This window comes from Apteryx mantelli, chromosome 1 (assembly GCF_036417845.1).
Source record: "Apteryx mantelli isolate bAptMan1 chromosome 1, bAptMan1.hap1, whole genome shotgun sequence".
NCBI lineage: Eukaryota > Metazoa > Chordata > Aves > Apterygiformes > Apterygidae > Apteryx > Apteryx mantelli.
In genome coordinates, this window is record NC_089978.1 from 112,630,582 (window position 1) to 112,656,178 (window position 25,597).

General features: G+C 35.8%; 1 protein-coding gene across 1 annotated transcript; it reads left to right on the plus strand.

The window, feature by feature from the left end:
* The first annotated feature begins 2,986 nt into the window (after positions 1 to 2,986).
* Positions 2,987 to 23,819, plus strand: LIPI (lipase I). Its single transcript, XM_013948600.2, has 10 exons — positions 2,987 to 3,145; positions 6,412 to 6,788; positions 8,505 to 8,613; positions 11,185 to 11,286; positions 12,723 to 12,812; positions 14,108 to 14,275; positions 15,792 to 15,884; positions 18,714 to 18,825; positions 19,199 to 19,372; positions 23,095 to 23,819. Exons 1-10 carry the CDS (start codon positions 3,097 to 3,099, stop codon positions 23,195 to 23,197), a joined length of 1,377 nt encoding a protein of 458 aa, XP_013804054.1. The 5' UTR covers positions 2,987 to 3,096; the 3' UTR covers positions 23,198 to 23,819.
* Positions 23,820 to 25,597: the final 1,778 nt, after the last annotated feature.

Consider the following 25,597-nt stretch of genomic DNA (forward strand, 5'->3'; position numbering starts at 1 on the left):
ATCATGTGCTTTGCCTCTGTGCCTGTTGTTTTCTAATGGAGGCTTGATTACTGACTTGTCAAGTGTCAGCTAAACACTAGTATTAAACTGTATCTTTTTCTTATGTTTATATATAAGAAGGGATTATCAATTTACATGAGTTATGAGCTTCAGTGTAGCAAGTAATGGGAATAAATTTCCTCCAGCCAGTCAAAAATCTTTAAAAAGTTTTTCCATACTTAAACATGCTGTGTTGCTAAAACTGAGCTTGCTTCAGTCTTGCCTAAAAGGAAGCAGCACTCATAGGCTGATGGTTAGAGGGCAGTCAGTATTTGTTCTGAAAAGGGGATATAACTTGATTCATAAGAGAAATGAAAATTCTTAAGAGAGGGGGATTTCCCAAGATTAGGAAATTTTTAGGGGTAGAGAGAAGGTAGAAAGGTAAATATCACATTTGCATATGACTACAGATCAGGATATCAAGAACCAGAGTCTTGCATAAGGATTTGGTCTTAACTTTGAAAACCATGCAAGAATTCTGAAATCCTTTTAGCTACCTTTGTTATCAGAACCTTTTGGAGGTGAACTGAAGTGTAAGAGTGCCATTCTGTTATCTGTAAATCATAATAACCTTTACTTGTCTTTGCAGTGTAATAAAATTAAGTCTGTCTGTTTTTGTTTTTAATCTGAATACTTGGCCATTCCTGCTTTTTATTTTTTTCATAGCTGATGGACTGTGGGCTCTCCCAGAAGAGTCATGGTTTATTCATGGGATATTATTCTTATGGTTCTGAGCACTGTGGGATACAGAGTACTTAAGAGGCAGTGCGGTGATCCTCCACTGGTTTGCACAAACCACTTCAGGAGCTGGTAACTCTGGACTTTCAGCATGACACTGGTACGTCCTTGTGAGAACAGCAGTAGAAAGAACAATCTTAACATGCAGCAAAGAGGAACAGACAGTACCTGAACTTTCAGGGTCTCGAATTTGTTTGTGACAGTGGTACCTGAAACTCACAGCCACTGTGATGGATTTGCCTGACAGTGGAATGTCAGTAGAAACCATAGTGTAAACATTAACAGTCAAGGTTTATGAATTTCCAAGTGACTTAAGTGCCTTTATTGTTGAGCAGAGCAAAATTCCCTTGTTGTAGGGCAGAGTGGTGAATATTAAGTACTTGTTCAACAAGCTGATTAATTCTGAAAAAAATTCTAGACATTTATTTAGGAGTAGAATCCTTTCCTGATCCTGATTTCAGTGGGCTTTAAAACATGTTTGTTTCGTAGGTTGTTATATCAACATGGGTGGCGTAGTACTTTGCATGTGAGATGGGCTTGTTGATTTTCAGTTCTATAAGGAACTTAAAATTTCCTTTTTCCTGTTTGTGTGTGAAAGAGCAAGCAAGCATGAGCAATTTATTCACAGGTATTAGCATTAGATGTATGTACAGGTACGTATATAAGATTTTCTTCTAATATCAGGTAATTGGCTCATGGGTAAGTGTGGTAAGTGTTTTAGTAGAGCTAATTACTGGTTCCAGTACCAAGCATTTTCAGTGGTGTTGAGTTCTCCATCCTTTAACTTGTGAAGCCTGCATAGTGAGGTTGCCTAACTGATGGTTGCTTGGGTGCACTAAGTTTTCATTTGATTTAACAGTAATCTGTATTAAAAGTTGCAGGAAAAATAGAAAAATAGACACTATACTGTTACTTGCTCTAAGAAATATTTTACATCAATGCGGCTGTGCTTTCATAACAATAGTTGCACATAGAGTCAAAGATTTGAGATAAAGAGGGATTGCAAAGAAATAACAAGTGTTGTCTAATGAACTTCAATGAAAATAGGATGACAAATTTGAGAAATAGAAAAAAAAAAAGAGAAAGGTCACTGGTTAAACTGAGTCCTTTTTCATGTGAGTAGTCATACTGCATTGTCTTCTCCTTGTTATTGAATTCAAAGGGAAAAAGACTTTAAAGAGACTTCCTAAAGGTTATCAGCTGCAGAAACTTCTGTTGCACAGCTTTGTTGAGCTGTCCAGGAACACAAAGCTAGCTGTAGAGATTGATCACTTGGAAGTAAATAATGAAAAACCCCTGTTACTGATTGTGGAAGGAAAAGAAGGAAACCCAGATCATACCTGTAGAAACACTATGAAAGATCCACCATCTAGAAAACATTTCTGGGATGCGTCTGCATCATATCTGAGTGGTTCTGGTATCTTTTTTTTCTCCACCTCTCTAGTGGAAATAATTGGGCCAGATATAGGTAAACCGAGCATTCAGGCTTCTAATTGGGATAATGCAGAATTTATCTTTGCCTTACCATGAACTCCAAGAAAGTTAAGTTTGTTCTGTTATGTTTATCTGGTGAATTGAGTTGTAAATAAATGAACTTCACAAAGATAGATGTCTCTTCATCTGTTTTACAGTTGGAGACACAAAGAGAATGAAGTTAAGTGACAGAATACCCAGCAAGTCAGTGTCTGAATGAGAACTGTAAGCCTGGGGCTGTAAGCTCCATCTCTCTCCCATATACTTTCCCAGATGTACTCTGGATTTAGATTAGAGAGTGACTTTTTAGAAAGCTCAGAAAATTTTGTGTACAAATTAATCCATGGAGATACAGTCTTAGAATTATTTTCAAGTTCTTACAGAGAAATTGTTCCATAACCTAAATGACTTTTTATTGCAAGTTTCTTATGCCCATCTCAATGTCTCTTAATTGCAGGTTCTGCAGAATACCAATTGAGTGACACTTTTGAAAACAGCCACATGGTGGGTCTCTAAGGTGAGGTACAACTAGTTACTCTGCTTCCTAAATTCCACACAGGTAGCAGAGTTGTCAGTAATATACAGCATGATAGCCAAAGAGAGAGGGAAATAGATTAAAAAAAATCCCAACCCTGAAAGTCCAGAAACCACCCTACCTCCTGAAGTCATTCAATAGGAGGAGTCATGAATTGCAGAAGCTTGAATACAGTTTTGCTTTCTGCTTCCTACTCTACATTCCACCTACTTCATCAGTGGCATTCAGTTAAGTCAGAAATCTAGCATGCTATAAAGAGTAGATTTTCTACTTCTTTGTGGATATTACGTATTGCTTTTCTCCGTTTCCACATGTTGAAATTGTGTTTCTTCATCTGTCTGATGTGCTGGGTGAAATCGGGTAAGAAAACCATTAGCTTATTGTTTGTAGTGTAGTCTCTTGTCTTTATTCAAGCATGGAAAACTAATGTTTCTTCATGTAATTTGGCCAAAAGATTAAATCTTGTGAATTATGTCTGATGGAACAGTTGATTACTAAAGAGAATTTGATCACTTTGAAACTGAGCCAAACGTTTTCATTTTAAAGTAAGTAGAACAAAGCCTGGTACTTTATCTGTTGTTGTACTTTGTACAGAGACACATTCAGGTATGTGCACTTTGTACTAAGTAAATAGGAAATTGTGAAATAGTTTTAATATATTCAATTAGGTTTGAAATTATTCTTTGCTGACTGAGTCAACTTGAAAAGTTGACAACTTTTCAAGTATCTATTATACTTTAAATAAAAAAATTTAGTTACAAAGAAGCCTGCATGTGTTTAAAATTCTCCCCTCTTCAGTCCCAGAAGCTCGCTACTAGTAAAATAATGATCACAAACATGCACAGAAAATTTGAAATGATGTATTAATTGGATTAAACTGCATATATAACTACCCAAACTATATTTATATTTTCTAACTCTACCGAAAAATGTATCTGAGTACGCTCACTAGAGTGCACAAAAGGCAGTTGGGTATTCATTCCAATAACCAACCAGAAATAAGAGTTTGAAAAACTTCCTCTTAATGATTTGTTGCTAAACAATTCAAAGCACTAGACCATTGCTATATTTATAGTACTTATGTAGTACTGCAGTATAGAAATCATTTTTTCCTCTACCTACTTTTCAAAGAATAATTCTGCTGTCGTTTCACAGCCATAGGTAAATGTGTTGTTTTCCTTTGAAATTTCCCAGCTAGTAATTAGGTTTCACTAGTTAAAATATTTTCCTTGTGATAGATTTCTCACTTCAGTGGACTAGATTGTGTCTCTATTTTATATCAGTATCATTCCATTGACCTTAGAAAAATTAATTCTTATTTCTACCAATCAAATGTTATGATAACTGATCAAAACATTCAAATCAATATGAAGGAACACTTTAACATTTACAGTATCTTAGCGTGAATCTTATATATATGTTAGTAATATTATAAGGTTCCGTGATTAAACTTGGATTTCCCAGAGCAAGAACATTCTTATGCAAAATTAAAAAGACTTATGTTGTAACTATGAATCTGAATAGTGAAAAGGTAACTAAGTGACTATTTTTTAGTGTTTAGTTCTGTGTATGGTGTTTGTGTTAGAGAATTTCTATTCTAGTTTTATCATCTTATATCATTATATGAAAACTAGAGATTAAATGTGACACATTCTGTTAACATCTCAGTATCTTGTCAAATGCATGACATTTTACCAAGTTCTTGAATACTGTTTCTACTAAATTCAAAGTAACTGCAGCTGAATAGCTCTTAATTTCACATTTTTTTCTTGGATAAATCTCAGCAGTACAACTGTATCCTGAATTGTCTTCCTGTATCAGCAGCTAGTTAATGAACTGTCCAGTAATCATGGTAAACATTACTTAAATTATTCAACATGCAAATGAGGGGAACTGTGATATTTATTTTAAAATATAGAGAATTATAACTTCTTGTCATTTACGATAAGGTAATGATAGGCCTGAAGCTTCTCTGGTTGAGTTGAGGCAGGAAGTTTTCTAATACTCGGTCACTTCAACCCCACTCTGATTTGCAAATATCCATTATTTTTTGTGATGTCTAGTCCACTGGTGACTGATCTAGTCTTGGTACGTATCTGGTTTGGTCTAGAGATGACTGGTGTAGTCACCAGTTGTTGCCTAAATGTTTAGTACATCTTAAGTCCTGTAATTCACACAATTTAGCTTGTTTAGATAGACAGTGTAATATCAATGATGTGATGCATTGGTTTTTTTGTCATTTGAAAAAGCTTCTTTTTTTTCAAGTGACATACATTTCTGTGTACATTGTAGCTTCAAAGAAAGATCTGAATACATTTGTCGGGTACCTTCTGACCCTTTGTGCTTCCCCTGCAAGACTTTATAAACTGTTGAGGGCTTTATCTTTCTCAAATTTGGAAATATGGAGGATTCAGTTCTGTCTTTTTCTTCCTGTACTGTTAACTTATTGCTGGGAAATAGAGAAATGCTAGAACTGCCTCTCTTACAACTCAAAAAATTCTAAGAAATTCAGAGTGGTTTTTTTTTCTTCTTTTCTTTCTTTTTAGGAACTGAGTAGGCACTATTCCTATTTCAGCTTTCCAGAAGCTGACCAACTCTCGTTTTACACAATTGTTAATGACAGGAAAATTGAGAAAGGTAACTTCAAATATCAAACAAGAGCTTTGTGTAAGTAGCATAGCCCACTAGAAGTCAAGAGATTGGCCCAATTTTCTTAGATCATAAAACAGCTAAAATCATCACGGATGTGAAGAGGTCATTTAAAAAAACCTGTGACAGACATAGGATTGTACCCAAAATCCTGAAGTCGCTTTCCACGCAGTATGACCTTAGTTGCCAAAGGATACTTTTTAAAGCATTGACTTTTGATATTAATAAGCATGCAGGGGAAGAATTTAGGATTTTTAGACTGTTTTGAAAATCTCCATCCTTTTGTTGATCCTCACTGATCTAAACCTTAGCCTTCTGTACCATAATTTTCCAAGTACGGAAGTGCTAAATGCTGCAGCTTTTCTTGTATCTTCTATGTATATTGATCTAACAGCATCTTATTTTTTTCAGACTCAGACAGAATCCTTTGTCTGTTGTTTCTTTGTTTCTTGCTAACGATGTGCTTATGGTGATCCAAAACTAGGGAAGGATTCTGGGTCATTCTGCACTGTCAGACAACTGTTGTTTCTTACTGCTAGGTTGAACAGGAAGGCCTAAGAATGAGCAACTTTACCACCCTGGCTGAAAGAGGAAGAAACAGCCTCAACTGTGTCCCTGCTTATACAACGCACATTAGTTGTGAAAAAATTCTGAGAACCTAAAATTTGAAGGCTAAGCTAAGGATCTTATTGACAGTGACTACTACTTTGTGTTTGTTACAGAGAAAATAGATGATTCAGAAATAATTAGATGTATTTTGTATTTGACTGTTTCAGAGGAACATCTGCAGTGCCATTAGTTAAACCATAGCTCACCATCACTCAGCACACATTCCAGCTCCTCGCTCCAAAGGTCTGGAGTGGATAAAATGGAAGCTCTTCACTCTTAGTGGATAAATATGGAAAGAAAAGTTAAGAGGTGGTCTTTCAGATAGTCTGACTCATCAAATGACTGTCTAACCTTTTCATCTTTTTCAGATGAGGAGAAAAAGTGTCCTGAATTTACAGATCTTAATATAGGCAATGCTTTGACTGGAACGAATCTCGAAGTCCAATTACTGTTATACACAAGGGAAAATCCAGATTGCTCAGAGAAACTCAGTGAGCATAATGTTACAGCATCTGAGTATCTTAATACCTCCAAGAAAATTGTCTTTGTTGTTCATGGCTTCAGACCAACAGGATCTTCACCAGTATGGCTGGGTGACATAAAGACCCTTTTACTGACTTCAGAGGATATTAACCTCATTATAGTTGATTGGAATCGTGGTGCTACAACTCTGAATTATAATACTGCTGTTGAAAACACCAGGAAAGTTGCAAAAATACTGAAGAACTATGTTGACCAGATGCTGGTAAGGCAGAAAGTTATATCTTTCCGGAATAAGCTTAAATAGCATAGTTTGGGTGGGAATGTATATTTAGTCTGATATCTGAAGAGAAGCATAGTGAACAACATCAAATGACATGTCTTACCAAAGTCTTGCCAATTAACTTTGCATGCAGTTATTACTGCATGTCTTAACTTCACCTAAGTTCTCATTTCCCTCTCACTAAAATAAATAGTGTTTTTGTCATTTTATTGAAATATGTCTGAGACTGCATTGCATGTGATTTCTTTGGCCAGTGAAAAGTTTTAGGTCTTCTGCAAAGAGCTAATGCATCAGTAGGAAGGTGAAATGAGAGATACTCAAATACTATGCAGCATTAAAATGTTACAAAAAAATTGCACTACTCTTTTGAATATCAAATTAACACAATTAAAGATTTTAAATGAAAAAATCACTGTGAGATATAAATATTTATTGCAAAATTATAGGAACTTCTTAATGCTACAGGTAGTTGTTGAAAAAATTGTTGATGCCAGTGGTCTTAACTGGGCTTTAAATTTATTACTTAAAAAAATGAAGAAGAAGTTTTATCATCTTATTTACTCCATAATTAGATTTATCACTTACTTTTTCTTCCATTCTCAGCACTTCTCTTTCCAGCTGTTCTTAGAAATTTTGAATGCCCTACAGTAAGAAAATATTCATATAGAATTTGAGAAAGGGAAAACAGCATTTTGAGAAAGGCTGTCTCTTCTTTCACCTCATCCTATCAGAATCTGGCCTCTGGGATCAGATGTAATGACAACTATTCATAACTGTAATAGTAAATTTATTGATATGGAATAGAAAAATAAAATAGGATTATATACACTCTAAGAATACAGTCCACAATCCAGACTGGGATAAAAAGGTGTATTTTGCAAATTCCCTGATGTAGATTTCTGGTTGATTGCTGGTTACATGCCTGTCTGGTAAAACAGTGGCTGCAGGGCATGCATACATAGATCTTGCTGAATCCCACTGTCTGCAAAATGATGGTGGTGGGGTGTGTCGTGTCCCATGACTATCAGTTTAATACTTGTGAGCTGCCATGAGGCCTTTGTTAATTAATTTTGAGATAACATTAATACATTAACATTTTAGATTCTACATAACATTCCGTCGTTTTGCAGAGACTCTAATAGGTATATTGATACTAACTCAGAGTTCCTCAGAAGATTTGTAAATACTGCCTGCTTTGTAGAGTGGGCATGCTGACGCTTTCCTGCAGGCATGCATTTGGCAACCTTATTCAGCTGTTCCATGGTGTGTTTGTTAATAGTATAACTATTTTAATTTATTTTATTGAAAAATAAGGCATGAGGGGAATTCCCCTCCCCTCCCCCAATTCATAGTTTTGGTTCATCTTTTGTGTTTCTGGTAAAATTGTTCCTCTTCCCTCCGCATGCTCCCCATGTTCAAATAGACTAGCATGACAGTTTGGAAGAAATGATACTTAAGCTTCCATTTTACATTTTTAACTAGTCAAAGAATTTCATAATTACTACATTATATAGCTAGTACGGAATTTGTTTTTAAAGTTAGTTAGAAATATAACTTAGAGTACTGACAAAAAGTGAAAACTAAATCAGTCTAGTGCTTGGTGATACCTGTTCAATTAACCATGTTGCAAATTTTGTGTGGCACTCTAGAGGTCAGTCATGCCTTTTTTTTTTTTTTTTTTTTTTTTTGTGCTGATAGGCAGATGGAGCTTCTCTTGACTCTGTGCATATGATTGGAGTTAGTCTTGGGGCTCATGTAGCTGGTTTTGTTGGCAAGAAGTATAATGGCAAACTTGGCAGAATTACAGGTAAGGCTTTTAATCCTGATATATGTATTCTAATGTACCTTGAATTGTTCTCATAACTGCAAAACACGTAGATGCTAGTATTGAAATATCATCAAATAAGAAGTGATTATGTAGTAACATACAAGAGGAAAAAGGTATCCCTGATATAAGTTCAAAAAATTGTGAAAGTCTGACTTGAGGACTAATAAGTTATAGCTGAAATTTTCCAACCTGATTTCCTCTAATCCTTCGAGTGAAAATTAAGTGCTGTGTTCAGATGCCACTTAAGTTAAGCGATATGCTACCTGAGTTCCTTATCTAGTCAGTAGAGAAAATCAGTTCCCTCCGAAGGGAGATTCAAAAGCTCTTAGAGTCAGAGCATAGGATTCAGGCACAGGGATTATTTTCAGTTAAAGATATCTGAATATGGTGCAGGCTTTAGTATATTGGACTATCTGCTATAAGGAACTTAAATCAGATGTGCAACCTGAGTATGACCACTGCAAATATCTAATATTTTGTTGCATTGTCAGCATTGTCTTTCATGGTGGTGGTAGCTGGAAAATATCTTTCAGGGCTAGGATCACAAACAGAGTTTTAGAATTCACTTTTAGATGCTGATTCCTAGAGCGGGATCCTCAGTGCTAATTTGTGTACACAGGCTCCTGATACTGCTCGTGGTGAAAGAACAAAACTCACAGTAGCTAGCATGTTGAGAAGGAAGCTGGCTAAGCAGACTAACAGAAAATGCTAGTAAGAGATGACTCTTGGATCCTGATACTTAGAATTTATGAAAGCAGCTGTCTTCAGGCTGAAAGGAGGCAGTTATCTCTGCTTGAGATTCATAGCTCCAAACCCTCTCTTCAGTTTACTTACCAAAGCATTTTTTTCCCCCAAATGTAATAGGAGTTAGTCTCAAAAAAGGGAATTAGAGACTCTTTCCCTTTTAGTACAGTAATATGCAAGTCAGGGTGTTTTCTAGGAGTGTGATAGGCTCCAGTTATATTCCTTTGGTTATGAAGACTCATTTCCACTCTACCCGATTCCTTAGAGTCTGTGGGCTTCACTGGCTGGGGCAGGCTTGGTACCAGTATTAGGTTAGCAGGCCTGTGGCCTTTTTGACTTCTTGCAGTGATTGGAAGCTAGCAGATCTATATCATTTCTGAACTCAGATGCTCAAAGGTAAATGGAATTGCATGAAATGTTCCAATCACCTTCCTATAATTATAAATATTGATGAATAAAGACAAAGATTGGGCAGTCCAAAAACGCAAGGCTCATAACTTCATCAGTGCCTGTTTTGATATTGTTTCTTTCAAACAAGTTGAGATAGAACTGCAAGCCAGTGGACCAAACTGATGCTGGAAAAACTAGATTAAAAAGAGAAGGAAAGAGAGGAAAAGAGAAGAGAGGAGAAGAGAAAAGAAAAGAAACTGTCTTCATCATTGTTTGGAGGTTTCTGAAGTATGAAACTGATTAGTGGACTAAAACAATGAACTTTTGTGACTTGGCGTACTATGAACATTTATTGCTGGCATTCCATGATCCTCTGTGGTAGTTTGGGTCTTAGTTATCTCGATCTTGACAGGCAACATTCCTAGACCAGTAAAACAGATGTATCAGTTGAATTATGCTACAAATTTGTTAGGTCTTTGATAAGCTATGATCATATATTGGGTCTGTCTTTCTCAGTCAGTGAGATTGAAATTAGGAATCAGTTAAGTGTAGGAATATGTTTTGTCTTGACTGTTGCATTTTCAATCCTTGCTTCTTTTTTTTCTCTTCCGTTTGTCTGTGTCTTTGCTGTTAAGAAAACAGGAGGAGACCACAAACAGTCAGCAACTTCTCCTTCCTGTAAAGGACCGTAATTACCATTTTAAAAATTATCAGGCTGCAGGGTTACACAACAATAATTCCCTCTCACTAAAGGGAATGGGAATATGTAGTGTTTATGCTTCAAATACTCGGACACCCGAATCCCTTCCTCTTTGAGTTAAAGTGTTTTTGTGGATCACAGTTGGAATCTCTTCTGTGTTGCTGAGTTTTGATTTGAATACAAGATTTCCAAATCTCTTTCAGGTGAAAATTTGGTCAAAAACTAATATTTTACTTAGTTTCATATAACTTTTTCTGTAAGTAATTTCAATATCAACAGATAAAGTGACTGAGGCAGACAATGACTTGTTTGAAATTGTCTCTGAGATAAGCACTATCTTGGGTTTTGGTGGTGAGAGTAGTTACACTGCGGATTTTGTTTTCATGAAGCACATAATAGGTATGGTCTTTTCTGGGGAAAAGGGAAGATGAATTTTCCTGACTTGACCCCTAATGCTGATGGCTTACAACTCTTCTGGAGAACAGGGAGAGAGAGAATTCAAAGATATGGGTTGATCAGTCTTGTAGTAGGAACCATTGCTTTGCCTAGCAAGTTGAAGAATGGAATTTTGAGAATTGTGCAGTTTTCTGTTCTTATTTTACTGTTAGTACCCCAGGAAAATGGGTGAGTTGCTGTACAATGCTCAAATGTTGGTCTTGTAGAGGACTATAGAAACAGACTCTTGGATTTGTAATGCTAGCATTATTTTCTTTCAGGTCTTGATCCTGCGGGTCCTTTGTTCTCTCAAGAACCACCAGAAGGGAGATTGTATCATACTGATGCACAATTTATTGATGTAATTCATACGGATATTGATGGTAATGACATAGCTTTAACTTTGCTATTTCAGCTGGAGGAAAGATGGGAAAGGGAGGGATAAGGTAATTCAGGAGCATCCAAATAGTGTTGCAGTGGTATATGCTGTGTATCGGGAGGATTTCTGTACTCTTGCTTCCTAGTGGTTTCATCTACACTGTTGACATCATATTGTACATTATCCTACCTATTCTTCAAGAAATTGAAACTCAACTTTGCTAATAACTTGAGCAATGACTGGCCATTTTGTTCAGTTCTGACATGAGTAGCCTTCTTATTGAGTGAGTTAAATTTCATGACTGAACCTGAAAATAATGAAATAATGATTTTCATTCCAAATAACCAGCTGTAGGTATGTGTAGTTAGTCACATATTCCTGAGTCCGTTTAATGTCATGTGACAGTAGACAGTCATTTGTCCTATTTGTTATATTAAATGCATTATGAATAAGAAAAAAAGAAGTCTTCACATTAAATAACATTTTATCTATTGCATTAATTTAAGATATTGTTACTTATAAAATAGTTAAACATAAACATCATGTTACCTTGTATGTGGAAACACTGAGTCTATAAGTACATGATTATCACTGAGTTAAATTGCCTTCTGAGATACCCAGTCTCAGCTGTATCACGTAAGTATACTGTACAAATCCATTGCTTATAATTCTATATAGAATCATATTGCTGTAAGGTTAAAATGAAGATCATAGTAAAATCTGCTGTAATACATCCAAACAATAATCCATCTTCATTTTTTTAACAAAAACATAAGTAAACCTTTCAAAGGTACTACACTTGTCCCATTATTTGTGTAATTTTGTATCTGTTTTTTCAAAATATTAAAACTTAGCATTTTCCTGTACAAATTTATATGTGAATGTGTAACACTTCCTTTATGTGAATTAAGATAATGTGTTAAAAAGGAAGGTATGTCAGTTTGGACTAAATCCTGCTGACATCAGTCATGGTCTTTTATGGGGCAAGAAAAATATGTTTTCTTATAGTTTATTATGATTTATTGTTTTTATTAGTGTAATTCAAAATCCAGCATTGGGTGCAAAAAAATGGAAAATGTTATTCTAATGAATTATATGTTGGGACAGAATTTTGGTTGCTAGACAGGCCATACATTTCATAAATTTCTTAGTGCAAATAACTCAGCTGCAACATAAAATTGTTAATTCTTTCTGTTCTATCCATTCTCTTTTGTGGCAATAGAAGTACAATGCACAGATCTGTATACATTTCTATACAGCGTTTTACATGTGAATAACTTAAAAGGAAGAAAACATGGATTTTAACTCAACATGAGTTCCAATTAGAAGAAAAGAACAGGATATTTGCAAAAATTTTCTTTAAGAATTCCGTGTAATGATAAATTATTCACTAGACAATTCTGTTTATGTTTTTTTGATTTTATGATGTTTTTACTTCAGCACTAGGTTTCAGGAAACCTTTAGGAACCATCGATTTCTATCCGAATGGAGGAATGGATCAGCCTGGTTGTCCAAGAACAGTATTCAGTGGTAAATAAAAATGTTTTCAGTTAATAGGAAAAGAGTCTGAGATCAAGTCAAAAAAGACTGAACTGAATTCAATGGAGACTGCACATGTTCAGTAATATGAGGGCTAGGTCATTGTATGCTTTCTTTCTCATCCCCACTCGACAAATGAGAAATAACAAGGACAGATGAGTTTTTTTTTTTCTTTTTTTAATAAAAATCTTCCTATAAGCATACATATTCCATCACACCATTATTATTCTTTATATATATATAAAAATTCAAATTAGTAATAATCACTATATGCAGACTATAATTTTATATATATATATATATATATAAATTATATATATTTTATATATAACACACACACACATATATAAAATATAGTCTGCATATAGTGATCGTTATTTTTCTGTGTTTATATAGAGCTAGGCATGGGGGAAGATTTTTGTGTTCGAGTGATTTGGACAGGATCACTTGTGCAGAACGTGGAAGTCACTGGCTTTATCAAGTTTTCACTATGCGTCTTGGGTTCCTCCTGACTGGCAATGATGAACTATTTTTTGGTCAGGTCTTTTAGATCCTGTAGGAATAAAACACTTTTATGGCATGATCTTTTTTTCTCAGAATCTTGCTTATTTTAGCCTCCATAAATCTTAGGCAAGGTTGCACCACATTGTCTTTGTCATTTTGTATATCTTTATGGTTCTGTCTATATTTCTGTTACTAATTTGAAAACTGCTGCTAGGAATTACAGCTGCTGCAAATCATAGGGCTTCCATTTGTGTGTCTGTGAATACAGGGGAATCCTTTAAGATTCAGGATCATCTTCACCTGCATGATTCCATCTCATAGTTCCTTTTGCTAGGAGAAGAAAGGAATTTGTTCCCCAAAAAACTAGAGAGAAGAATCTGTAAAGTATTCCTCACAGTAGCTTTTTTTACTTAAACACTCAGTAGGGGATGCAATAAAGCCTATTTTAACTCAGGATTATACTTGTTCACAGTAATTCTATAAATTTGATAGGATTTAGTAGAATATTTCTTGCACATAAAACCCTCTAGACTTTCCTTGGTATCTGTATATTCTAAATAGTCTTCAATTTCTTCTTTTTGTGTATGTGCATCCATTTCTTCCACTTCAAAGACTTATAGTGAAATAAAACACATGCAACTGTTGATGGTCAACTAACCAGAGAATAAAAACATGGCTAACTAAGAATGACTCAGTTAAGTGGGATTGCTTGGATAACATCCGTTCTCTCCAGAAGAAAAATGAGTACATATTCTTTGTATGTTTTATTTTCTTTCCTAAAGGATTTCAGTATTTTAAATGTGATCATCAGAGATCTGTCTTCCTCTTCCTATCATCCTTGAAAAGCGAGTGCAACATAACAGCATATCCTTGTGACTCATACTCGGATTACAAGAGAGGAAAATGTGTTGATTGTAAAGCTTTTCAGCCAATGTCCTGTCCTGTCCTGGGTAAGACTTATGGTATCTCTTCTGGGCTGGGTGAGATTTTCTCAATAATTTAGACTTGTTCTTTCTGTGACTACAAAGAGCTGTAGTCTCTTGTTAGAGATTGTTTACAGAGCTGCATACTGTTTAAAAAAGTTTAAAGTTTAATGCTTTGGCTACTTTATAGCTATTTCTGTTAGACACAAGCATTGAATGTTCTTAATCTTTGATTATTAGGCTTTCTAGTCTGAAATAGATTCACTATGCATTTTCTCTGTATAGAGAAGCTGCTTCTACTTAGTCCATCACTGTAGGCTTCCATAATGCAATATCATCTCTATAATAACTGTGATTTTTTACTTGGAGTAATAATGTTCAAAGCAACTTCATGGAGTCTCTGGCTTTACTCCTCTACTGGAGTCAAGTTTTTGTTAGGAATATGTTGGGGTTTTTTTGGGGGGGGGGGTATTGGTTTTAGAGAGGATCTGGGGACAGTTTGAAAACAGCTACAACGGTATGAGCTTTTCCCAGTTGGTAGTGTTTTCTTAAAAAAGAAATTTTTACAGTGTTTAAATAGAAGTTAACTCTGAATTCATACCTTGTCTTCATCCTTAGACATGCATATATTAGTTAAATCAGGTTTGAAAATAGACCAGAAATGGAAAGATATATGCTATTTTATAATAAACTATAGACTATTTTATAATAAAAAGCAACTATAATGCCACATCATAGTAGGGCAGGAAGACTCCCCAGAATGGTTATTAGGCATACATGATGCACTGACACAGAAGGCCTGACCTAGAGGTGGAAAAATATTTGACCAAACTGCTATCATCTTTTTTCTTAAATAACTATAAAACCTTTGAGGAAATAACAGGCAGCTGAACCTGGGAACTGGGAGAAGAAAGAGCATCCTTTTCCAGATGCTGACTTGCTGACTAGCCCTGGTTATCTGAGCTAGATAAAGAAATCTGAGGGAGAGAATAAGATCAAGACGAAAAGACAATAAACATAAAATTGCATAAAACAAAATACTTTCTATATTACATCCAAGAGCTTAGCAGGTTTAAAGAGGATTTAACATTTTTATTAAATAATTTCCACAACTATAGATTAGAGGGTTAAAATATTTACTTTAATGATTGAAGAAAGGAAGGAAGACATTTTACCTATTGTGAAGCTGTTCCATAACTGTTTTGTACAAATATATGGGTTATTTTTTTGGTTTTGTTTTTATTGCCTCTGCAGGAGTTTATAAGCACTTTCTGGAGTTAGTACTCTAGACTAAATAGATTCCAACTATCCCATTATGACAATTTAGTGATGCTAATATATTGGAAGAATGAAATACATATATACTACATTCTATTAGACTGAGGCTGTTCCTGCATTTTCCGTATCAATTTACTTTCCCAGAGAATCTTTTAGAAAGTTAAAGCCAAATCTGTCACTTTGGGTGACTTACTTTTGTGTAATTATATGTGTATCATGATTTTGCTGAATGTCTGAAATTAAATATATAAACTTTGGATTTCAGGTTATTATGCTGATCGGTGGAAAGAACTCTTAATACAAAATAGTTTACCAACAAAAGCTTATTTTGATACTTCGGACCATGACCCATTCTGTAGTAAGTGACTGAATATGTACTTAAACTCTTTATAGAATGCTATGGTTGTTATTTGTTAGCTGATCTGGATTGAAAGCCTGTATTTGATTAAAAATAGAAAGTTGTTGTTACCTGCTGTATGAAATGGTGTAATAAACCATCAGCTGTCAGTTTGTAGACTGGTAGAAGGAGAAGAACGATTATGGCAGAAGAGTACCCAATAAGTGAACTGAGTAAGAGAGAGAAAGAAATGTGACTATAAAAGTAATGAGAGAAAGATGAACTGCCAAGGAAGCCAGAAAATGAGCATCAAGTGACAGGGCAGAGCCTGCACTGAGAGAGAACCTGCTTAGATGGGAACTTTACTGCCATTTTTCAGAGACCAAAAATGTGTAGCAAGACTGCCTCGAGTGGAGGAAGGAAAAGAAACATTTGTATGTTCCACCCTAGAGAGGGGAGTGCCCACAGTGAACTAAAGCTTCTCCAGCTATTATAGATCCATTTCTACCTAAGAATAAAACAGTGGAGGGAAAACTTAGCTGACTATCATGGATACACTATATGGGAACGAACACTTTTAGCATGGCCTTTAGCTACAACAGATTAAATATTTACCTAGCCTTGGCGAGGTCCACGTTAGATTCTCATCCAGTTTCCCTTTTTATTAACAGATTTTACCACTGTGAGTGAATGTTAGCACACTCTTCTAATTGATTATATTTAAAGTCTTTGATTTGGGACATGGGGAGCTTACAGGGAATTCAAGGGAAATCAACTTTTTCCATTAGCTTTTTCCATCATTTTGGCAAGTTTTGTGGCCAGTGACTGAATACTTCTTGTTGTTATAGTGGTAATTGTGCACTTACTTACTTCACTGTTTCTTTCAAATGGCTGAAGAGAGGTTAACAAAGGTTTTATAGATTTTACATAAGCTAGTGCTAGGGTTATTGGTGCAGGTGGCCACCAAGATGAAGTTGTCTTGGTGTGAGTGGAAAGAAAAGGACTTGGTTAGCAAAGCCTAAGGCACAATTTAAAAATAGTTTATATATATTCATGCTGTGGTGGAGGATGGAGGAGAAGGAGAATATAGGTTGCTAACTGCATTCCAAGTATGCCAAGCTTAGTGTTGCAGAGCACCTATTTGGGTGTCCTTCGAACCTTTGTGCACTCCAGAGTCTTCTCAACCCTTTCTCTCTAGACTGCCCAAATCAGATCTTCTTCTGCCTGCACTTCCTGACCCAGAGAAATGCTTTCTCTTCCCAAAGGTCTTCAGCCCAACCCACACCTGCTACCACTGTTCTTCTCCCCTCCTACTCTCTGCTTTGGACTTTGCTCTTCCGCACTCTCAAGGCTGCCCAGGCCAGTAGGTCTGTCTCCTCACTTCAGTCTTCCTGAAGAAAAATACAGCTTTGCTCCTGCTCAGGCAAGCATTAAAACCTGGGCATTTATCAAAAGTCCACCCAGGCAGAAACCTGATGACAGAAGAACACATTGTAGAAGATGATATATGGTAGTCTGGGGCAGGGGTGGTAGTGGAGAGAAAGGGAGGGAGAAGTTTTACCAAACATAGAAGGAGAGAGATGAAGAGGAATAAGAAGTGTTGTAATGACAGCATAAATTTAAGGGAAAATATGCAAATTCAAAGAGAAAAATGAGTCTAATAAACCAGTCTGGAAAATAAGATATTTATTAATTAAAGCCTTATTTTAATTCTTAGATGTTTGGAAACATGAGGAAATAGGAATAAACAAGAGGCCTTAAAACTAAGTGAAACTGTAAAGCTGAGCAGGACAAACCCCATACAAGGTGGGGCTTGGTCTTCTAGGGGAGAATATTAAAAAGCAACATGCCAAAAAAAGAGTTGCAATTGGCTTACTTGCTTTGAGTAGAAAGGCTCTATCTATTTCCTCTGGAGAGCTGTAGCACAGTTACAACGTTAGTGGTGGTTACAGAAGTGCAGTAGAAGGCCAGGTTAGGGTTTCTTAGCAGTATAAGCAAAACTCACTCTTGTGCCAGCAGGCTCAGCTGCACACATCCTTCTCAAGTAGCCTGCTGCACTGAGGGTGCCAGCCCCAGGAAGCCACCATGTCTTTCCTGAGGCTGTGAGCTGTCCGGGGAGATGGGAGAAGGGACTAGAGCGTGGGAAAGCAATCAGCCCCCCTCTTCTCTTCCTCATTCATCCCCATGCAGTTTTTCAAGTATTTGTGGCTTCTCCACTTAAGAACAGGTTGAATTGCCCTGAGAGAAGGGTGCTTGGAGGACCTGTACTGTTGCAACTACTCAGGCTGGGCAATCAAAGCACAAAATAATGTTTCTCTTCAGTTTTACCACCTGATAAATCTGCTCACCTAGGACACTGTGCACTTTGCCTGTGCATAAAGCTTATGTGAATGTTGTTCCTCCCCTCTTCCTGCCAATGTACCTTAAATATTTTCTGGCAATGCCACTTTTATGGATAACGTGATAGTTTAGCTATGCTAGTAGCTCAACTATCTCCACTTTGTGGAGCTTATGAAAAACTGAAGGTGCCAGTTAGGGCTTGATTTTGCATTCTTTTCTTCGGCAGGTCAAATTCTTCACATTAATTCTGATAGTAGCTTTCTAATGCAAATCCTTTCTTTGTAAGAACTGGAGGAAATGAAAGTTATTTACACAGAAATCTAAGTAGCTCTTTGGTAGAGGCTATTTTTTATCAATAGTCTTTTTGTCCTGGTTTGAATGGGTAACTTAGAAGTAATGAGTCACTATTACACTCATCATCCAATGAGTACTTTTAATAAATAATAAGAACTGTATCCTGTTGAGGTCATTCCTTGAATCTTTTTTTTTTTCTCCTGTCTCTATTTGCAGTGTATAACTACTTATTGGATATTATTACCTGGAATAAAAATATTAGGAGAGGTTTCATTAGAGTTAAAATAACAGATTATGCTGGAAAGACAGTAGAATCAGAAATGGATAGGTAAGTCATGTTTTATCTCTAAATCTTTTTTATCTCTTCATATAACTGATTTCTTGAGTTCCCTAAACCTTGCATCTGGCCTGTTAACTCAGCCAGAGAGTATCATGAGGTTGTTAATTCTTGGCTGCAGTTTCTTTTTCTGGATCTTATATATCTCAGTGCCCCAGGCCAATGTTCCTCACACTGAAGTGATCCTCTCTCCAATTACAAACTAGCACATGTCTGTGTATGCTACAGGTTTGAGTCTGATTCTAGGTGTCCTTGTTCTGAATGCTCTTAATCCGTACATTGTATCAGATTTCTGTTCTTAATAATAATAATTAATATTACTCAGATAGCAAAACACTGACCAGAAAATAATATTCCTCTTTAGTGAGGCTGCAACATTTCAGCAATACAGAAGAGTCGAAATACTAACTGGATTTTACCAGGATATTGACAAAATATTGAGAATTTCCTTGACCTTTTCTACAAAGACTTTAATAGGACCAAAATATAAGCTCAGGATTCTCCAGATGAGGCTAAAATCTCTTAATAATCCAGAAAGGTAAGTGTTTGTCAGGTATTGAAGTTGCGCATCAACTAAACTGCTCAGCATGTTTCCTCAGAAATGTGTATTTGCTTCTATTGATTTTGTTCTATAGCATATTCCTAAATGCATTAATATCCTTCTCACCCCACCCAGAATCAAATTTATTATGTGGAAGAGATGATCTGTACATTAACATTTAGTGCACAGGACCCTAAGTTTGCATCTTTTATATATATATATCTATATGCCGCTTATTACAGCAGGCTGCTGCTGCTGCTGGTCACAATGAGTTCTAAAGGACGACTTAAATAGGCCATCCAGTGATTGCATGATTATGTTCTCTTCCAGAAGATGAATTTTATTAAGCATTTTTCTGATTTAATCATATGTCTATACACAGCTTTTCATACTCAGATATGGAATGGAGCACTTCAGTCCAGCTGCCTGTGTGACAGAAATAGGCTTTTGGTCTTGTTGCTGTTGGTAGAGGCCCTACAAGACCAAAACACACAGTCTATGTTTGACTATGCTTAAAATGACATCATCTGCATTTATTGGTACTTAAATGTCATTACTACACTTATATTATTTACTACCGTTTTTAAATACTTGGTGGTATTGCCGTATATGCAGTTTTCAGATCTCTAGAGTTACCTGTAAAATGGCATTACCAATTAAACTTTACACTTTCATCATGTGAAAAGAACATATTCCATAGAATAGGTAAGAAATACCCAAGAGGAGGTAGTCAAAAGTGGCAAGAGTACTTCATTCAGTATGCTTTATAACTTGAGAAATAACATATAAGGTTTTATGATTTGATATATCATAATAGTCTGGTAGAAGTTGGGTATGATATTTTGTAAAAATTTTGAAACCTTACTAAATTAATCTGCTATTTGATATTTACTGAGAAAGAGGAGGATACAGGTGGGAGAGAGTTAGGAAGAAACGGAACACTTGGTAATCAAAATAGTACCCCAAAATGTGTATGCATTAGACTTTATTAACTTGTTGAAGGCCATAAGTCTCAGGCTCTCCAGTAGACTGGCGTGATTTTATTTAAAAAACATTTGGCTATGAGAGATAGCCAAAGCTCTAACTCATTTTGCAATTTTTTTCCCAACTCAATGGTGATAATTCAAAAGATTCATTTCATGCAAGCCCATCAGCATTCAAGACTTTCAGTTGAATAGTCTAGTGAATCAGGAACACTTTCAGTGAACATCCCTGACTGGTTTTCAGTTTTCATTCCTGTTTGTTCTGAACTCTTGTTAATTTTAAAGTAAGATGCACTTGATTTGTTTTAATATAGGATCCACTAAAGTCCTTCTTACAGAGCCTCATCAGCTGACAGTCATGTAGGCACATTAGATACTTTTAGACAGTGGTGGAAAAGAGTGTGTTGAATCTGCATGTGAACACGTGAGGTTAATTTAAATGCAGATGTTACGATGCTGTTGGATGGTATAATTACATAATTGCTCATTGTAATTACGACTACCTATATTCACCTTAGTTAGATGTAATTACAGCAATTACTTAAATACAGGATAATCAACATTAAACTACATTTAAAAAATTATTCATACAGCAAAATACTAGGTAAAGAACAGAGGACAGGTGCAAGGATAAAAGACAATAGCAGTCTCACTCTCTCCAGATCTGGGTTAACGGCAGACAGTGGGATTCTGAGGAATATCACTGGCAGAATTGTTTTCTGGATTGACCCTTTTTTCACACAGATGGTTTGTGAATGTGAAAGTATTAGAGAGTACATATCATTTCAGACTCTTCTGGTCTCTGAGATAAATCATTCTTGCTCACTCGTAAAAGAAAACTTTTGTAACTTGTATGGTGTTTGAATCTGTCAGTCAATTCCAAACTCATTTCATGGGGGAAGTAAAAGTCTCAAGTTACTTAGTCCAGCCACCTTTCTTTATCCAAAACAAGAACAGGAATAATAAAATAGAATTATTAACACCTCTACTGAAAAAAAGAATGTGGCATACCCTTGCCTTTTAGTATACACCAGAAAAGTCACATGGGGCAAGAGATTATGAATGCCTCCCCTAACAAAAAAATAATTTGTGTTTTGCACCTTCTTGGTAAACTGGAAAGTCTACTTCTCATTGAGGATTACTCTCCCATGAGGCATGCCTGGTACTCAGTCAGATGTATTTTGCTTCAGATGAGATAGACAAACTGTAATAATGAATACTAGAAAGAACAACATCTGTTTTCCAACATGTTGTATCTAAGTACTGTATCCCTTGTGATTAGACAGAATTATTGCTAGGTAAAATTCTGTTAAAGAACTGGCTATGCTAACATATTGTGCTACTGTATTCCAAATAGTGTTGCAAATATGTTAAAATGCAGTGCTGTATTGTTACATGGTATATTGAAAGTTAACTTGGGATATATATACATATAATAATTTTATCCTGATTGGAAATTTGTCCTGTGAATTCTTTCAAGGTCTTTTGTAAGGATTTCTAAAATGCTGACAACTTCTGTGCTTTTATGTCTTTTTTTTTCTTACCGTACCAAAAATAATACACTATTAAACAACTACATTCTAATTAAAACAAATTATGGATGAAGCACTGGATGACATTCTATGTTTTCCATTATACAGAATACCAGAATTTCTCTTGATCTTTTTAGTTATAAAATCTGCTAACTTAGCTTTTGTGGGGACTTTCAATAGTCTCAACCTTTCCGCCATGTCCTGTGTAACTTAGAAGTCCCACAGCCCTTTCATACACAGATAGGTGGAGCTGTAACTGGTTGGAAATCTCACACTAACGGGCAACAACAGAAGTGGCTGGCTGCACATTCCTTCCCAGGCTTTTTCCCTTAGCTGTTTCAGTGTATCCTACATCCCAGTCTGAGGTGCATCATGTCGTATAACCATGTCTGAGTTTAGAACAATGTAGATCATTTTAAAATAAGTATCATAGCATATATGCCATTAGAGGTGCTATGAGAGAAAAGGAAGTGTTGCTACTTGCCTGTCTAAACTAGTCGTCTCCATCTAGCTATAGCAGTGCGTTAAGGGCAAACCTATGCCCTGTATTTGCCCTAAAAGAACAGAGCTAGCTTATATGTTGACGAAAAAATTAAGACTTTGTGTCTGTGTGTTTTACTCCTTTGTTGACCTCTGTGCTACATACATGATACTAATTGTTTAGTATTATGCAGTTCTGGTTTTTCTAGGCATTGAGATGACAAATTACTGTCCCTCATGAAACTTTCTTATACATACTCTCATTGCAACTGAATAAATGAGAAGATAGTTTAGTGCAGTTTTAGATTTCTCTCCATTTCTCTCCATGGAATGAAAGAGAAACTTTAAGTGCTAGGGGGATCAAAGTGAATTGTTCAATCCTAATGTGACCAAGTATCAAGCTGTACTTGGACCATTGTTCTAAAGAATTAATTTGAATGCAGGTTAATAGCCTTGGTGACTGAATTATGGCATCTCTATATTTCAGACTAATGTGATACACTTCTTACTCATGCCACTTTGCACCATTCATCTGATGTCCTGGCTGTTGCTCCCAGGCTGGCAAAACTACTCTAATGGTCCATAAAATAAGGTGTAAACTTACATTTCTTGTTGTCTTGAGTAACTTCTCTGAGAGGTGGTAAATGCTGCAGGTTTAATAATTCAGATACTAAAATATTTTAATATTTGTTTTCTCAATTGTGCATTTTTTCTACTTTTATAGGCTGCAGCTGTGCAGATATGATTTTGTACTGCTGGAGAACACTGAACTGACCTTCAAGCCTATCCCATGCCAAGAGAGCGATATAGGAAGAGAGAACTTCTAACTTATTTTCTCTTACAGCAGTGACATTTTGATTCTTTCTCGGGATAAAGACTGCAATGGCAGAGGAAATGAGTTAAGCTAGATTTATTTTCAAGAATCTATGTAGTAATATTTATTACTTCAACTGCCTTAGAATGAAGTTCATTGGAAAGTTCAGATATCTGTATATTTGGAAAATTTGAATAAAACAAGTGTATCATAGCAGAGAACATGCAATGGTTTATTCGTTATTATTTGTTAGTGATGAGGGGACTACTAAATTAAATATGAATTACCTGCATAATCTTGGCACATTATTTATCAAGTCATATGTATATTTAATTATTTATTCTTTATAATGGCTTTTACATTGAAACATAATTATCTGACTACTAAGTGAATTTGATATACTGTACATGTGATCTGTATATCTAATATACAGCAATTCTGCTGTGCTATTCTTTGGATAAATGAATTCACATTTTCTTGTTAGTATGTCTCAGTATCTGAGAACTGGAAAAATAAAATTTGTGAACGTATAGGTAAAATTGCTGTTTAAATCAATTATCTTTATGTCTATGCCCATCTTAGATGAATATTATTACAAACCATTCAGACTTTTTTTTCTATTAAAGCTATGGATAGGGCAATGATGTTGCAGGAATGAAGTAATTGTAAAGTCTTTCATGAAGAGAATAGTTGAAAGATGAAATATATCCATTTTCATTCTGTTTCAGTTTGGGTTCCTTGCAATTAGAGCCTCTGCTCAGGTTGAAATTGGTGACAGCTTTTCAGTTACTGGAATGTGAGCAAGAGTAAGCCTTACATAAAGAAAGACTACCTCCTCCAGTTCAGAACAGGTTCTCCAAATCCAGTCACACTGCCTTTTCTGATGATACTGATTGAAGAACAGATATGTATATATTTCTTTTTAAAGGTTGTTTTGTGTATTTAACCCTGGTTTCTTGTGTAAATGAGTCCTATGCATTTTGGCCTTTTCCTTTCTTTCCAATGCCCCAACTGTCCCTGCTGCTGACAGCAGTACTTGATTGAACCTGTTGCCCAATTTCATCTAAATGTCAATGGGGTGGAATGTCAAAAACCTATGAAGTGGTAAGAAGTTTTATGAAAATCAACAGCTGGGTGGAAGAAAGATGGAAGATATAACTTGCATTCCCTCAGTCAGGGCACCAACTTACTCCCTTATCTGGTGCAAGAGGCAGCTCCAGCCTGCCAGTCAGTATGCACAAAGCTCTGAACCAGCCATAGCATGTGCTTTTACCTGTCTAGACAAACAGGTAAAGACATATGGGAAGGAACTGTAAGCTTAGATCTGGAAATGATGCTTGGACACAAAAAAACACGGAATTATAGACTCACTTGTTCATGGCTTGACTTTTTTTTTTTTTTGATTATTCCACTTTCTTCCCAGAGATTAGAAATACAATTACATTACCAGAGGTTTTCTCAGATGGTGTCTCAACTCAGCCTCATCATCCCATTGCATACCTTCTTTGTTCCTTTCCTTTTAGGGAGTCATTAGTACAAAAATAGACATTTTTTGTGTGTTTATGTGCATGTGTGTGGAGGGAGGGCTTTTTTTCTGTTTGTTTCACTATCTCATTCCACTCCCTCTTTTTGATCTGCTGTTATTCTGCTTGTTTTCATTCTGTAGGTTTTTGTCCAGCCTTGCTCTCATCATCCCTAGATTCCCCTTTACAGTTCTCTGACCCTCCCTCCCTTTGTCACCTTGCCTCCAAATACCTGTTTCTTATGTTCCTTGAAAAGCCAGCGCAGAGACCTGACAGTAAATTTCAAATGTCTCAAACAAGAATCTTTCAGTGGGTGACACAGATGTTCAGGCAGAGAAATGTGTCAGATGGCCTCTTAAGTTTCCTTTTGATTTTGTTTTCTGCAATTTCTTTTAAATTCCAACAGTTTATTGAATGTTTTATATTCTCACTTTTTTTGTATTTTTACATTGGTTTTAAGTCCTGCTGAGAAGACCTAAAGTACAGAAGAATTAATTTGATTTTTGACTGTAGACTTTTATTTTGCCTGGGATATTCAATTTCAAGTTAGTATCTGGAAAAATTAATAAAATTATTTTAGCTCTACATTGGCAGCATAAAGGTGTACTGTCCTTTCCAGTAATAGTCTCTGAGTGTTTGTATATTACCACAGCTATTACTGAAGTAATTGTTAAATGATTGGGCTTTTTTTCTATTTTGTAAGTTATTTACCAATAACAACTTAATTTTCAACAGTTCATTTAAAGACATTGGGACATAAAAGTGTTCCTTTTCAGTATTTGCTAGGGATGGTATTTTCACTATGAAATACACCCTTTGCCAGTTTTTCTTCCAAAAGTAGGGTAGAACTTTGTTATAAAAGCCTTTGAAAAGGAGAACTTGAGCTGAAT

Coding starts and splice junctions, on each gene's coding strand:
- LIPI (XM_013948600.2), top strand. CDS start 3,097: ATGTTGAAATTGTGTTTCTTCATCTGTCTGATGTGCTGGGTGAAATCG. Junction 6,789..8,504: donor ACTATGTTGACCAGATGCTG/GTAAGGCAGAAA, acceptor TTGTGCTGATAG/GCAGATGGAGCTTCTCTTGA. Junction 12,813..14,107: donor TCCAAGAACAGTATTCAGTG/GTAAATAAAAAT, acceptor TCTTTCCTAAAG/GATTTCAGTATTTTAAATGT.